This window comes from Lampris incognitus, chromosome 3 (assembly GCF_029633865.1).
Source record: "Lampris incognitus isolate fLamInc1 chromosome 3, fLamInc1.hap2, whole genome shotgun sequence".
Classification (NCBI taxonomy): domain Eukaryota; kingdom Metazoa; phylum Chordata; class Actinopteri; order Lampriformes; family Lampridae; genus Lampris; species Lampris incognitus.
This window is the reverse complement of record NC_079213.1, coordinates 116934725-116948990: the sequence shown is the minus strand read 5'-3', so window position 1 is coordinate 116948990 and position 14266 is coordinate 116934725. Positions and strand designations below refer to the sequence as shown.

The 14266-nt window shown below is 43.9% G+C and overlaps 1 protein-coding gene across 1 annotated transcript in view; it reads left to right on the top strand.

Annotated features, from left to right (window-relative positions):
- The window catches only part of map1sa (microtubule-associated protein 1Sa), a 66076-nt gene that overhangs the window by 25303 nt on the left and 26507 nt on the right, over positions 1 to 14266 (top strand). The window contains exon 3 of the mRNA XM_056277614.1: positions 13301 to 13383. Within this exon, the coding sequence (XP_056133589.1) occupies positions 13301 to 13383 (83 nt within the window). The remainder of the gene's footprint in view (positions 1 to 13300; positions 13384 to 14266) is intronic.

Below are 14266 nucleotides of genomic sequence, written 5' to 3'. Positions count from 1 at the left end.
ATCGGTGGGCTGTGTTGGGGTTTATACTGGTAACAGGTGGAAGTGGTGTGTCTTGGCAGAACCAGATGTAGTCCAGTGGTAAAGCACACTGACTGTATCTCTACAGCTGCTTGTGAGTGAGCATGATGCCGTGGTGTGATGCCGTGGTGTGATGATGTGGTATAATGCCGCAGTGTGATACTGTGGTGTGATACTGTGGTGTGATGCTGTGATGTGGTGTGATGCTGTGGTGTGATGCTGTGGTGTGATGCTGTGGTGTGATGCCGTGGTGTGATACTGTGGTGTGATGCTGTGGTGTGATGCTGTGGTGTGATGCTGTGGTGTGATGCTGTGGTGTGATGCCGTGGTGTGATGCTGTGGTGTGATGCCGAGGTGTGATGCTGTGGTGTGATGCTGTGGTGTGGTGTGATGCTGTGGTGTGATGCTGTGGTGTGATGCTGTGGTGTGATGCCGTGGTGTGATGCCGTGGTGTGATACTGTGGTGTGATGCTGTGGTGTGATGCCGTGGTGTGATGCCGTGGTGTGATGCCGTGGTGTGATGCTGTGGTGTGATGCTGTGGTGTGATGCTGTGGTGTGATGCTGTGGTGTGATGCTGTGGTGTGATGCCGTGGTGTGATGCCGTGGTGTGATGCCGTGGTGTGATACCGTGGTGTGATGCTGTGGTGTGATGCCGTGGTGTGATGCCGTGGTGTGATGCCGTGGTGTGATGCTGTGGTGTGATGCTGTGGTGTGATGCTGTAGTGTGATGCCGTAGTGTGATGCCGTAGTGTGATGCCGTGGTGTGATGCCGTGGTGTGATGCTGTGGTGTGATGCTCTGGTGTGATGCCGTGGTGTGATGCCGTGGTGTGATGCTGTGGTGTGATGCTGTGGTGTGATGCTGTAGTGTGATGCTGTGGTGTGATGCCGTGGTGTGATGCTGTAGTGTGATGCTGTAGTGTGATGCTGTGGTGTGATGCCGTAGTGTGATGCTGTGGTGTGATGCCGTAGTGTGATGCTGTGGTGTGATGCTGTGGTGTGATGCTGTGGTGTGATGCTGTGGTGTGATGCTCTGGTGTGATGCTCTGGTGTGATGCTGTGGTGTGATGCTGTGGTGTGATGCCGTAGTGTGATGCTGTGGTGTGATGCCGTAGTGTGATGCTGTGGTGTGATGCTGTGGTGTGATGCTCTGGTGTGATGCTCTGGTGTGATGCTGTGGTGTGATGCTGTGGTGTGATGCTGTGGTGTGATGCCGTAGTGTGATGCTGTGGTGTGATGCTGTGGTGTGATGCTGTGGTGTGATGCTGTGGTGTGATGCTCTGGTGTGATGCTGTGGTGTGATGCTCTGGTGTGATGCCGTGGTGTGATGCCGTGGTGTGATGCTGTGGTGTGATGCTGTAGTGTGATGCTGTGGTGTGATGCCGTAGTGTGATGCTGTGGTGTGATGCTGTGGTGTGATGCTGTGGTGTGATGCTGTGGTGTGATGCTCTGGTGTGATGCTCTGGTGTGCAATACGTTGATATAAAAGTTCAACAGTAATAATGGCAGACTGGACTCGCATGCTGCAGGCTGCGTCACTGTGTAGTCCCCGTGTGTTTGTTATTGTGTGTTTATTACTGCACTAGTCCTATTTGTCTTGCCTGTTGGTTTTGGAATTTTTTCATTTTGTTCTGCAATGGATTAGAGTGGTGTGTGTGTGTGTGTGTGTGTTTGTGTGTGTGTGTGTGTGTTTAAATCTGCTACATGTGACTTGTGTGGGTGGATGGGGTGTAGAAGGCATGAGATTGATTGTGGAGTCATAAGATGCTGGGGAGGATCACACTGATGTGTCATGTGGTATTTTTAGAGGGTCTCGTAATGAAAGCTTACATTCCATCATGACTCCTCTCTGCCGGAGGCAGCACTAGTTAACATGTCTAAACTAAGCTGATTAGTCCGCTCCTAACCAGCTGCCAGGAAGGAAGAGAGAACTTCCTGTCCAGCTCTGTGTTTCAGCTCTGCACCAACATGGAGGTCGGCCCTGAAGGAAACATCCACAGCAGACTTCCCCCCCTGTGGAATTTTAACAACGTAGAAGCTGCTTGCTGCTGGCTAGTGTGGATGTCCCTTCATGTGTCCTTTGTTTCCTATGTCTGATACAGGAAGGGCAGTTTGTAATAATAATAATAATCATTACATTTATATGGCCTATATTTCCTGTGTCTGATACAGGAAGAACAGTTTATAACAATAATAATAATACATTTTACATGTGTGCTATATTTCCTGTGTCTGATATGGGAAGAATGGGTTATAATAATAATAATAATAATGATAATAATAATTAATTGTACATGTGTGCTATATTTCCTGTGTCTGATACAGGAAGAACGGTTTATAATAATAATAAAAATAATAATTAATTATACGTGTGCTATATTTCCTGTGTCTGATACAGGAAGAACGGGTTATAACAATAATAATAAATTATACATGTGTGCTATATTTCCTGTGTCTGATACAGGAAGAACAGTTTATAACAATAACTAGAAGAACCCCGCTACAATGTAGCGGTTTGGTTCTCCACCTGTCTAAATCTCCCTCCTCTTCATCCTGCCAGCTAACCGCCTTCCCCCTGCCCCTAAATCCCCCCCCCCACTCCAACTCCCTCCCCCCAAATGCTCAGAATCATCTGAAATGGTGAGAAACGTGGTTTTTAGCCATTTTTAGAAAATGCATATTTTGCATAATTATGCATGATTATTATAATTATATTTGAATTTTCTGCTATTTTTCTGGTCCTCTCTGGAACAATACCTACCACCTCCAAAAAGAATAAGGATCATAAGTGCTTTAGTTTTCGGTCCCGCTATCTACACTAACTAACACACACACACACACACACACACACACATTACGAAAATATATGAGTAGATAATAATAAATTATACATGTGTGCTATATTTCCGGTGTCTGATACAGGAAGAACGATTTATAATAATGATAATAAATTACACATATGTGCTGTATTTCCTGTGTCTGATACAGGAAGAACAGTTTATAATAATAATAATACTAATAATAATAAATTATACATTTGTACTATATTTCCTGTGTCTGTTACATGAAGAACAGGTTATAATAATAATAATAATTAATTAGAAGTGTGCTGGATTTCCTGTGTCTGATACGGGAAGAACGGTTAATAATAATAATTATAAATTAATTATACATGTGTGCTGTATTTCTTGTGCCTGATACAGGAAGAATGGTTTATAATAATAATAATAGTAATTAATTACACGTGTGCTGTATTTCCTGTGTCTGATACAGGAGGAATAGTAATAATAATGATGAATAATAATTAATTACACGTGTGCTATATTTCCTATGTCTGATACAGGAAGAACAGTTTATAATAATAATAATTAATAATTAATTACACGTGTGCTATATTTCCTGTGTCTGATACAGGAAGAACAGTTTATATTAATAATAATAATAATAATAATAATAATAATAATTAATTACACGTGCTATATTTCCTGTGTCTGATACAGGAAGAACAGTTTATAATAATAAATTACACATGTGTGCTATATTTCCTGTGTCTGATACAGGAAGAATGGTTATAATAATAATAATCATTACATTTATATGTCCTATATTTTCTGTGTCTGATTGTGACGAACCACTCCCCCTGGTGGATTGGTTGTTCTGTTCACCTTTATTGTGTTTCAGGTTGAGAGATGGTTCGTCAGACCTGAGAGGACACACCTGGGCCCGGGGGTGTCCTTCTGAGAGGACACACCTGGTCTCGGGCGTGTCCTTCAGCGTAAAGCTGCAGCCAGCTTTCAGTCTGGGCGCTCTCTCTGCCACCCGTTTGGCTTTGTGTGTTGGTTTCTTTTTTTCACTTGATAACACGCACCACATCAGCCAGTACACCCACACATACACTGCCTTACTCCACTGATTTACTGACACACACATCCATACTTTATTGTATTAAGTTTGTTCTTTATTTTGTAATAAATTATGGCTTATTGAATGGTTTTGATGGGTCCTCCTTTTTGGTTGCACCCTGTAGAGCCAGGGGTTGTAACACTGATACAGGAAGGAAGGCTTATAATAATAATAATAACAATAACAATAATAATCTTTACATTTATACGTGTCCTGTGTTTCCTGTGTGTGATACAGGAAGGACAGTTTATAATAATAATAATAATAATGATAATATTTGTGTTCTGTGTTTCCTGTGTGTGATACAGTAAGAACAGTTTATAATAGTAATAATTGAAATATTAATAATCATTACATTTATGTGTCCTATGTTTCCTATGTGTGATATGGGAAGGACAGTTTATAATAATAATAATAGTAATCATTAATAATAATGATAAAATAATAATAGTAATAATAATAATAATAATTAGATTTATATATGTGGCATGGGGATGCAGTGGTTAGCGAGGTCGCCTCACAGCAAGAAGGTCCTGGGTTCGAGCCCCGGGTAGTCCAACCTTGGTGGGTCATCCCAGGTCGTCCTCTGTGTGGAGTTTGCATGTTCTCCCTGTGTCTGCGTGGGTTTCCTCTATGAGGGCTCCGGTTTCCTCCCGCAGTCCAAAGACATGCCAGTCAGGTGAATTGGCCGTACTAAATTGTCCCTAGGTATGAATGTTTGTTTGTGTGTGTGTGTGTGTGTGTGTCTCTCAGCGCTGTGATGGCCTGGCGGCCTGTCCAGGGTGTCTCCCCGCCTGCCACCCAGTGACTGCTGGAATAGGCTCCAGCATCCCTGCGACCCTGAGAACAGGATAAGCGGTTCAGCTAATGGATGGATGGATATGTGTCCTGTGTTTCCTGTGTGTGATATAGGAAGGAAGGTTCTTCCTGAACACTACACTGCACACTCTTAGCTGTCTTCTACTGTTAAAGCTACAAAAGTAAGGAATAAAACTAAGTTTGAATCTGGTCATCCTGACTCATGAGCTGGCGGATGTGTGTATGACTGGTGGGTGTGTATATGACTGGGGCATGTGTGTATGACTTGTGGATGTGTGTATGACCGGTGGATATGTGTATGACTGGTGGATGTGTGTATGATGTGTGTATGACTGGTGGATGTGTGTACGACTGGCCGATGTGCGTATGACTGGTGGATGTGCATATGACTGGCGGATGTGTGTATGACTGGCCGATGTGCGTATGACTGGCCGATGTGCATATGACTGGCTGTTGTGTGTATGACTGGTGGATGTATGTATTACTGGTGGATGTGCGTATGACGTGTGTATGACTGGTGGATGTGTGTATGACCGGTGGATGTGTGAATGATGTGTGTATGACTCGCGGATGTGTGTATGACTGGTGGATGTGTGAATGACGTGTGTATGACTGTTGGATGTTCGTATGACTGGTGAATGTTCATATGACTGATAGATGTGTGTATGTCTGGTGGATGTTCGTTTGACTGGTGAATGTTCGTATGACTGATAGATGTGTGTATGTCTGGTGGATGTGTGTATGAAGGGTGGATATGTGGATGTCTGGTGGATGTGTATATGACTGGTGGATGTGCATATGACCTGTGGATGTGCGTATGATGTGTGTATGACTGGAGGATGTGTGTATGACTCGTGGATGTGCATATGACTGGAGGATGTGCATATTAGTGGTGGATATGTGTATGACTGGAGGATGGGCATATGACTGTTGGATGTGTGTATGAATGGAGGATGTGCATATGAGTGGTGGATGTGTGTATGACTGGAGGATGTGCATATGACTGGTGGATGTGTGTATGACTGGATGATGTGCATATGAGTGGTGGATGTGTGTATGACTGGAGGATGTGTGTATGACTGGTCTGCTGTGTGTATGACTGGAGGATGTGTGTATGCCTGGAGGATGTGTGTATGACTGGAGGATGTGTGTATGACTGGTGTGTGTGTATGCCTGGAGGATGTGTGTATCACTGGTGGATGTGTGTATGACTGGTGTGTGTGTGTATGACTGGAGGATCTGCATATGAGTGGTGGACGTGTGTATTTCTGGCAGATATGCGTATGACTGGTGGATGTGCGTATGACCGGTGGATGTGTGTATGATTTGTGCATGACTGGTTGATGTTTGTATGACTGATGGATGTGTTTATCACTGGTGGATGTGTGTATGACTGGTGTGTGTGTATGACTGGAGGATGTGTGTGTGACTGTCTGCTGTGTGTATGCCTGGAGGATGTGTGTGTGACTGTCTCTTGTGTGTATGCCTGTCTGCTGTGTGTATGACAGGAGGATGTGTGTATGACTGGAGGATATGTGTATGACAGGAGGATGTGTGTATGACTGGAGGATGTGTGTATGACTGTGTGCTGTGTTTATCACTGGTGGATGTGTGTATGACTCGAGGATGTGTGTATGACTGTCTGCTGTGTGTATGACAGGAGGATGTGTGTATGACTGGAGGATGTGTGTATGACTGGAGGATGTGTGTGTGACTGTCTGCTGTGTGTATGCCTGGAGGGTGTGTGTATGACTGGAGGATGTGTGTGTGACTGTCTCTTGTGTGTATGCCTGTCTGCTGTGTGTATGACTGGAGGATGTGTGTATGACTGTGTGCTGTGTTTATCACTGGTGGATGTGTGTATGACTCGAGGATGTGTGTATGACTGTCTGCTGTGTGTATGACAGGAGGATGTGTGTATGACTGGAGGATGTGTGTATGACTGGAGGATGTGTGTGTGACTGTCTGCTGTGTGTATGACTGGAGGATGTGTGAGGGGTCAGAATGGTGATGATGCCCTCCACACCGCGTGCTATAGTAGCTTGTTGTCCTAGTGCTCGATGAACTGCTCTACAAGTACGTTTATGTGGTTTTAGAAGTGCACTGATCAATCGGCCAGTTTTCAGCTCGATCGACCAGAGGCCGCCAGTCATTGTCAGATGTGTCTGATTCTGTGGTGTTCAGATTTACACACACATGCTGCACGATGGTTCATGTCATGCAAATAGCAGCACAGACAGTATTGTCTCACACACACACACACACACACACACACACACACACACACATTCGCTACAACATGGTGTCAAAAACCGTCATTTACTTTGGGTAAGTGAATCGTGTTAAATAAGATGCTGCAGTTCATGTTCAGTTTTATTTTATTTGTACAAACAGCTCTGTCCAGTAACCTGCAGCATTTGTTTTATTTTGAGATATGTCGAGTGAGAGAAGGTCCAGTAACCTGGAACACTTGTTTTATTTTGAGATGTGTCGAGTGAGAGAAGGTCCAGTAACCTGGAACACTTGTTTTATTTTGAGATGTGTCGAGTGAGAGAAGGTCCAGTAACCTGGAACACTTGTTTTATTTTGAGATGTGTCGAGTGAGAGAAGGTCCAGTAACCTGCAGCACTTGTTTTATTTTGAGATATGTCGAGTGAGAGAAGGTCCAGTAACCTGCAGCACTTGTTTTATTTTGAGATGTGTCGAGTGAGAGAAGGTCCAGTAACCTGGAACACTTGTTTTATTTTGAGATGTGTCGAGTGAGAGAAGGTCCAGTAACCTGCAGCACTTGTTTTATTTTGAGATGTGTCGAGTGAGAGAAGGTCCAGTAACCTGCAGCACTTGTTTTATTTTGAGGTGTGTCGAGTGAGAGAAGGTCCAGTAACCTGCAGCACTTGTTTTATTTTGAGATGTGTCGAGTGAGAGAAGGTCCAGTAACCTGCAGCACTTGTTTTATTTTGAGATATGTCGAGTGAGAGAAGGTCCAGTAACCTGGAACACTTGTTTTATTTTGAGATGTGTCGAGTGAGAGAAGGTCCAGTAACCTGCAGCACTTGTTTTATTTTGAGATGTGTCGAGTGAGAGAAGGTCCAGTAACCTGCAGCACTTGTTTTATTTTGAGGTGTGTCTAGTGAGAGAAGGTCCAGTAACCTGAAGCACTTGTTTTACTTTGAGATATGTCGAGTGAGAGAAGGTCCAGTAACCTGCAGCACTTGTTTTATTTTGAGGTGTGTCTAGTGAGAGAAGGTCCAGTAACCTGAAGCACGTGTTTTATTTTGAGGTGTGTCGAGTGAGAGAAGGTCCAGTAACCTGCAGCACTTGTTTTATTTTGAGATGTGTCGAGTGAGAGAAGGTCCAGTAACCTGCAGCACTTGTTTTATTTTGAGGTGTGTCGAGTGAGAGAAGGTCCAGTAACCTGCAGCACTTGTTTTATTTTGAGATGTGTCGAGTGAGAGAAGGTCCAGTAACCTGCAGCACTTGTTTTATTTTGAGATGTGTCGAGTGAGAGAAGGTCCAGTAACCTGCAGCACTTGTTTTACTTTGAGATATGTCGAGTGAGAGAAGGTCCAGTAACCTGCAGCACTTGTTTTATTTTGAGGTGTGTCTAGTGAGAGAAGGTCCAGTAACCTGAAGCACTTGTTTTATTTTGAGGTGTGTCTAGTGAGAGAAGGTCCAGTAACCTGCAGCACTTGTTTTATTTTGAGATGTGTCGAGTGAGAGAAGGTCCAGTAACCTGGAACACTTGTTTTATTTTGAGGTGTGTCGAGTGAGAGAAGGTCCAGTAACCTGCAGCACTTGTTTTACTTTGAGATGTGTCGAGTGAGAGAAGGTCCAGTAACCTGGAACACTTGTTTTATTTTGAGATGTGTCGAGTGAGAGAAGGTCCAGTAACCTGCAGCACTTGTTTTACTTTGAGATGTGTCGAGTGAGAGAAGGTCCAGTAACCTGGAACACTTGTTTTATTTTGAGATGTGTCGAGTGAGAGAAGGTCCAGTAACCTGCAGCACTTGTTTTATTTTGAGATGTGTCTAGTGAGAGAAGGTCCAGTAACCTGCAGCACTCTTTTTATTTTGAGATGTGTCGAGTGAGAGAAGGTCCAGTAACCTGGAACACTTGTTTTATTTTGAGATGTGTCGAGTGAGAGAAGGTCCAGTAACCTGGAACACTTGTTTTATTTTGAGATGTGTCGAGTGAGAGAAGGTCCAGTAACCTGGAGCACTTGTTTTATTTTGAGATGTGTCGAGTGAGAGAAGGTCCAGTAACCTGGAACACTTGTTTTATTTTGAGATGTGTCGAGTGAGAGAAGGTCCAGTAACCTGCAGCACTTGTTTTATTTTGAGATGTGTCGAGTGAGAGAAGGTCCAGTAACCTGGAACACTTGTTTTATTTTGAGATGTGTCGAGTGAGAGAAGGTCCAGTAACCTGGAACACTTGTTTTATTTTGAGGTGTGTCGAGTGAGAGAAGGTCCAGTAACCTGGAACACTTGTTTTATTTTGAGATGTGTCGAGTGAGAGAAGGTCCAGTAACCTGCAGCACTTGTTTTACTTTGAGATGTGTCTAGTGAGAGAAGGTCCAGTAACCTGCAGCACTTGTTTTATTTTGAGATGTGTCTAGTGAGAGAAGGTCCAGTAACCTGCAGCACTTGTTTTATTTTGAGATGTGTCGAGTGAGAGAAGGTCCAGTAACCTGCAGCACTTGTTTTACTTTGAGATGTGTCTAGTGAGAGAAGGTCCAGTAACCTGGAACACTTGTTTTATTTTGAGATGTGTCGAGTGAGAGAAGGTCCAGTAACCTGCAGCACTTGTTTTATTTTGAGATGTGTCGAGTGAGAAAAGGTCCAGTAACCTGGAACACTTGTTTTATTTTGAGATGTGTCGAGTGAGAGAAGGTCCAGTAACCTGGAACACTTGTTTTATTTTGAGATGTGTCGAGTGAGAGAAGGTCCAGTAACCTGGAACACTTGTTTTATTTTGAGATGTGTCGAGTGAGAGAAGGTCCAGTAACCTGCAGCACTTGTTTTATTTTGAGATGTGTCTAGTGAGAGAAGGTCCAGTAACCTGGAGCACTTGTTTTATTTTGAGATGTGTCGAGTGAGAGAAGGTCCAGTAACCTGGAACACTTGTTTTATTTTGAGATGTGTCGAGTGAGAGAAGGTCCAGTAACCTGCAGCACTTGTTTTATTTTGAGATGTGTCTAGTGAGAGAAGGTCCAGTAACCTGGAGCACTTGTTTTATTTTGAGATGTGTCTAGTGAGAGAAGGTCCAGTAACCTGAAGCACTTGTTTTATTTTGAGGTGTGTCTAGTGAGAGAAGGTCCAGTAACCTGCAGCACTTGTTTTATTTTGAGATGTGTCGAGTGAGAGAAGGTCCAGTAACCTGGAACACTTGTTTTATTTTGAGGTGTGTCGAGTGAGAGAAGGTCCAGTAACCTGCAGCACTTGTTTTACTTTGAGATGTGTCGAGTGAGAGAAGGTCCAGTAACCTGGAACACTTGTTTTATTTTGAGATGTGTCGAGTGAGAGAAGGTCCAGTAACCTGCAGCACTTGTTTTACTTTGAGATGTGTCGAGTGAGAGAAGGTCCAGTAACCTGGAACACTTGTTTTATTTTGAGATGTGTCGAGTGAGAGAAGGTCCAGTAACCTGCAGCACTTGTTTTATTTTGAGATGTGTCTAGTGAGAGAAGGTCCAGTAACCTGCAGCACTCTTTTTATTTTGAGATGTGTCGAGTGAGAGAAGGTCCAGTAACCTGGAACACTTGTTTTATTTTGAGATGTGTCGAGTGAGAGAAGGTCCAGTAACCTGGAACACTTGTTTTATTTTGAGATGTGTCGAGTGAGAGAAGGTCCAGTAACCTGCAGCACTTGTTTTACTTTGAGATGTGTCGAGTGAGAGAAGGTCCAGTAACCTGCAGCACTTGTTTTATTTTGAGATGTGTCTAGTGAGAGAAGGTCCAGTAACCTGGAGCACTTGTTTTATTTTGAGATGTGTCGAGTGAGAGAAGGTCCAGTAACCTGGAACACTTGTTTTATTTTGAGATGTGTCGAGTGAGAGAAGGTCCAGTAACCTGCAGCACTTGTTTTATTTTGAGATGTGTCGAGTGAGAGAAGGTCCAGTAACCTGGAACACTTGTTTTATTTTGAGATGTGTCGAGTGAGAGAAGGTCCAGTAACCTGGAACACTTGTTTTATTTTGAGGTGTGTCGAGTGAGAGAAGGTCCAGTAACCTGCAGCACTTGTTTTATTTTGAGATGTGTCTAGTGAGAGAAGGTCCAGTAACCTGGAACACTTGTTTTATTTTGAGATGTGTCGAGTGAGAGAAGGTCCAGTAACCTGGAACACTTGTTTTATTTTGAGATGTGTCGAGTGAGAGAAGGTCCAGTAACCTGCAGCACTTGTTTTATTTTGAGATGTGTCGAGTGAGAGAAGGTCCAGTAACCTGGAACACTTGTTTTATTTTGAGATGTGTCGAGTGAGAGAAGGTCCAGTAACCTGGAACACTCGTTTTATTTTGAGATGTGTCGAGTGAGAGAAGGTCCAGTAACCTGCAGCACTTGTTTTACTTTGAGATGTGTCTAGTGAGAGAAGGTCCAGTAACCTGCAGCACTCTTTTTATTTTGAGATGTGTCGAGTGAGAGAAGGTCCAGTAACCTGGAACACTTGTTTTATTTTGAGATGTGTCGAGTGAGAGAAGGTCCAGTAACCTGGAACACTTGTTTTATTTTGAGATGTGTCGAGTGAGAGAAGGTCCAGTAACCTGCAGCACTTGTTTTACTTTGAGATGTGTCTAGTGAGAGAAGGTCCAGTAACCTGCAGCACTTGTTTTATTTTGAGATGTGTCGAGTGAGAGAAGGTCCAGTAACCTGGAACACTTGTTTTATTTTGAGATGTGTCGAGTGAGAGAAGGTCCAGTAACCTGCAGCACTTGTTTTATTTTGAGATGTGTCGAGTGAGAGAAGGTCCAGTAACCTGGAACACTTGTTTTACTTTGAGATGTGTCTAGTGAGAGAAGGTCCAGTAACCTGGAACACTTGTTTTATTTTGAGATGTGTCGAGTGAGAGAAGGTCCAGTAACCTGCAGCACTTGTTTTATTTTGAGATGTGTCGAGTGAGAGAAGGTCCAGTAACCTGGAACACTTGTTTTATTTTGAGATGTGTCGAGTGAGAGAAGGTCCAGTAACCTGCAGCACTTGTTTTATTTTGAGATGTGTCGAGTGAGAGAAGGTCCAGTAACCTGGAACACTTGTTTTATTTTGAGATGTGTCGAGTGAGAGAAGGTCCAGTAACCTGGAACACTTGTTTTATTTTGAGATGTGTCGAGTGAGAGAAGGTCCAGTAACCTGGAACACTTGTTTTATTTTGAGATGTGTCGAGTGAGAGAAGGTCCAGTAACCTGGAACACTTGTTTTATTTTGAGGTGTGTCGAGTGAGAGAAGGTCCAGTAACCTGCAGCACTTGTTTTATTTTGAGATGTGTCGAGTGAGAGAAGGTCCAGTAACCTGGAACACTTGTTTTATTTTGAGGTGTGTCGAGTGAGAGAAGGTCCAGTAACCTGCAGCACTTGTTTTATTTTGAGATGTGTCTAGTGAGAGAAGGTCCAGTAACCTGGAACACTTGTTTTATTTTGAGATGTGTCGAGTGAGAGAAGGTCCAGTAACCTGCAGCACTTGTTTTATTTTGAGATGTGTCTAGTGAGAGAAGGTCCAGTAACCTGGAGCACTTGTTTTATTTTGAGATGTGTCTAGTGAGAGAAGGTCCAGTAACCTGGAACACTTGTTTTATTTTGAGATGTGTCGAGTGAGAGAAGGTCCAGTAACCTGCAGCACTTGTTTTATTTTGAGATGTGTCTAGTGAGAGAAGGTCCAGTAACCTGGAGCACTTGTTTTATTTTGAGATGTGTCTAGTGAGAGAAGGTCCAGTAACCTGGAGCAGTTTAGGAGAAAATATAAAAGTTATTTAATAGTCAGTGTTTTATTATGAGCATACAATTGAAATATACATTAAAGAAGTGTCTTGATGTATACTCATTAATCCAGGGAAAGAAATCTCAGAAAGTTGAGTCAGTTCGTCTGACCATAATGTTTATTGACAGATATATTTCATCATCATTGTAAGATGGTGGCAGATGCACTCTTATACCCCCCCACCCCATTTCAGGGATGGTAGTTCCCTCTTAACATATATGCCTCTTTTACTCCCTGTTCAAACCAGCATTCCTCCCTATCAGCGTTCCCTAACCCTTCCCAGCCAGAAAAATATACTTTATTAAATAAAGAAATAAGAGAATAAGTTCAGTTGAAGCTTATTACAATCTGCCTTCTCTCCATATCAACCATCACCTGTTTTTAACCTGGTTAAAGTCTTTATGTGGGCTCTCCAATGCACTTTATTCTGTTGTGATCAGTTTTCTGTTCACTGCGTCCTGAGTTGAGTCACTGTCTTATCACTGCAGCAGGCTTCAAAAGAAGGAAAGCATTCAGATGATGGAGTGTAGGAGAAGAGACATGAAGTGCAGTCTACCAGCCCTGTCCTGTGTCTATAACCAATCTGTGGTGTCGTCTCAGGTCAGAGGACGCTGCAGCACAGCGGAGGCATCCTAGACAGCCAGGTGGTGGTGAATCCAGCGCACGAGTTCGTCTGCTCTGAGGTGAGCACCATTAACTGTTGTCTTCTCCATCCCCTGCTGGGCTTTACCTGGATAAAGTACCACACATTCTCCACCCCTGCTGGGCTTTACCTGGATAAAGTACCACACATTCTCCACCCCTGCTGGGCTTTACCTGGATAAAGTACCACACATTCTCCACCCCTGCTGGGCTTTACCTGGATAAAGTACCACACATTCTCCACCCCTGCTGGGCTTTACCTGGATAAAGTACCACACATTCTCCACCCCTGCTGGGCTTTACCTGGCTAAAGCACCACACATTCTGCACCCCTGCTGGGCTTTAACTGGCTAAAGCACCACACATTCTCCACCCCTGCTGGGCTTTACCTGGCTAAAGCACCACCACACATTCTCCACCCCTGCTGGGCTTTACCTGGCTAAAGCACCACACATTCTCTACCCCTGCTGGGCTTTACCTGGCTAAAGCACCACCACACATTCTCCACCCCTGCTGGGCGTTACCTGGCTAAAGTACCACACATTCTCTATCCCTGCTGGGCTTTACCTGGCTAAAGCACCACCACACATTCTCCACCCCTGCTGGGCGTTACCTGGCTAAAGTACCACACATTCTCCACCCCTGCTGGGCTTTACCTGGCTAAAGTACCACACATTCTCCACCCCTGCTGGGCTTTACCTGGCTAAAGCACCACACAGTCTCCACCCCTGCTGGGCTTTACCTGGCTAAAGGACCACACATTCTCCACCCCTGCTGGGCTTTACCTGGCTAAAGCACCACACATTCTCCACCCCTGCTGGGCTTTACCTGGCTAAAGCATCACCACACATTCTCCACCCCTACTGGGCTTTAACTGGCTAAAGCACCACACATTCTCCACCCCTGCTGGGCTTTACCTGGCTA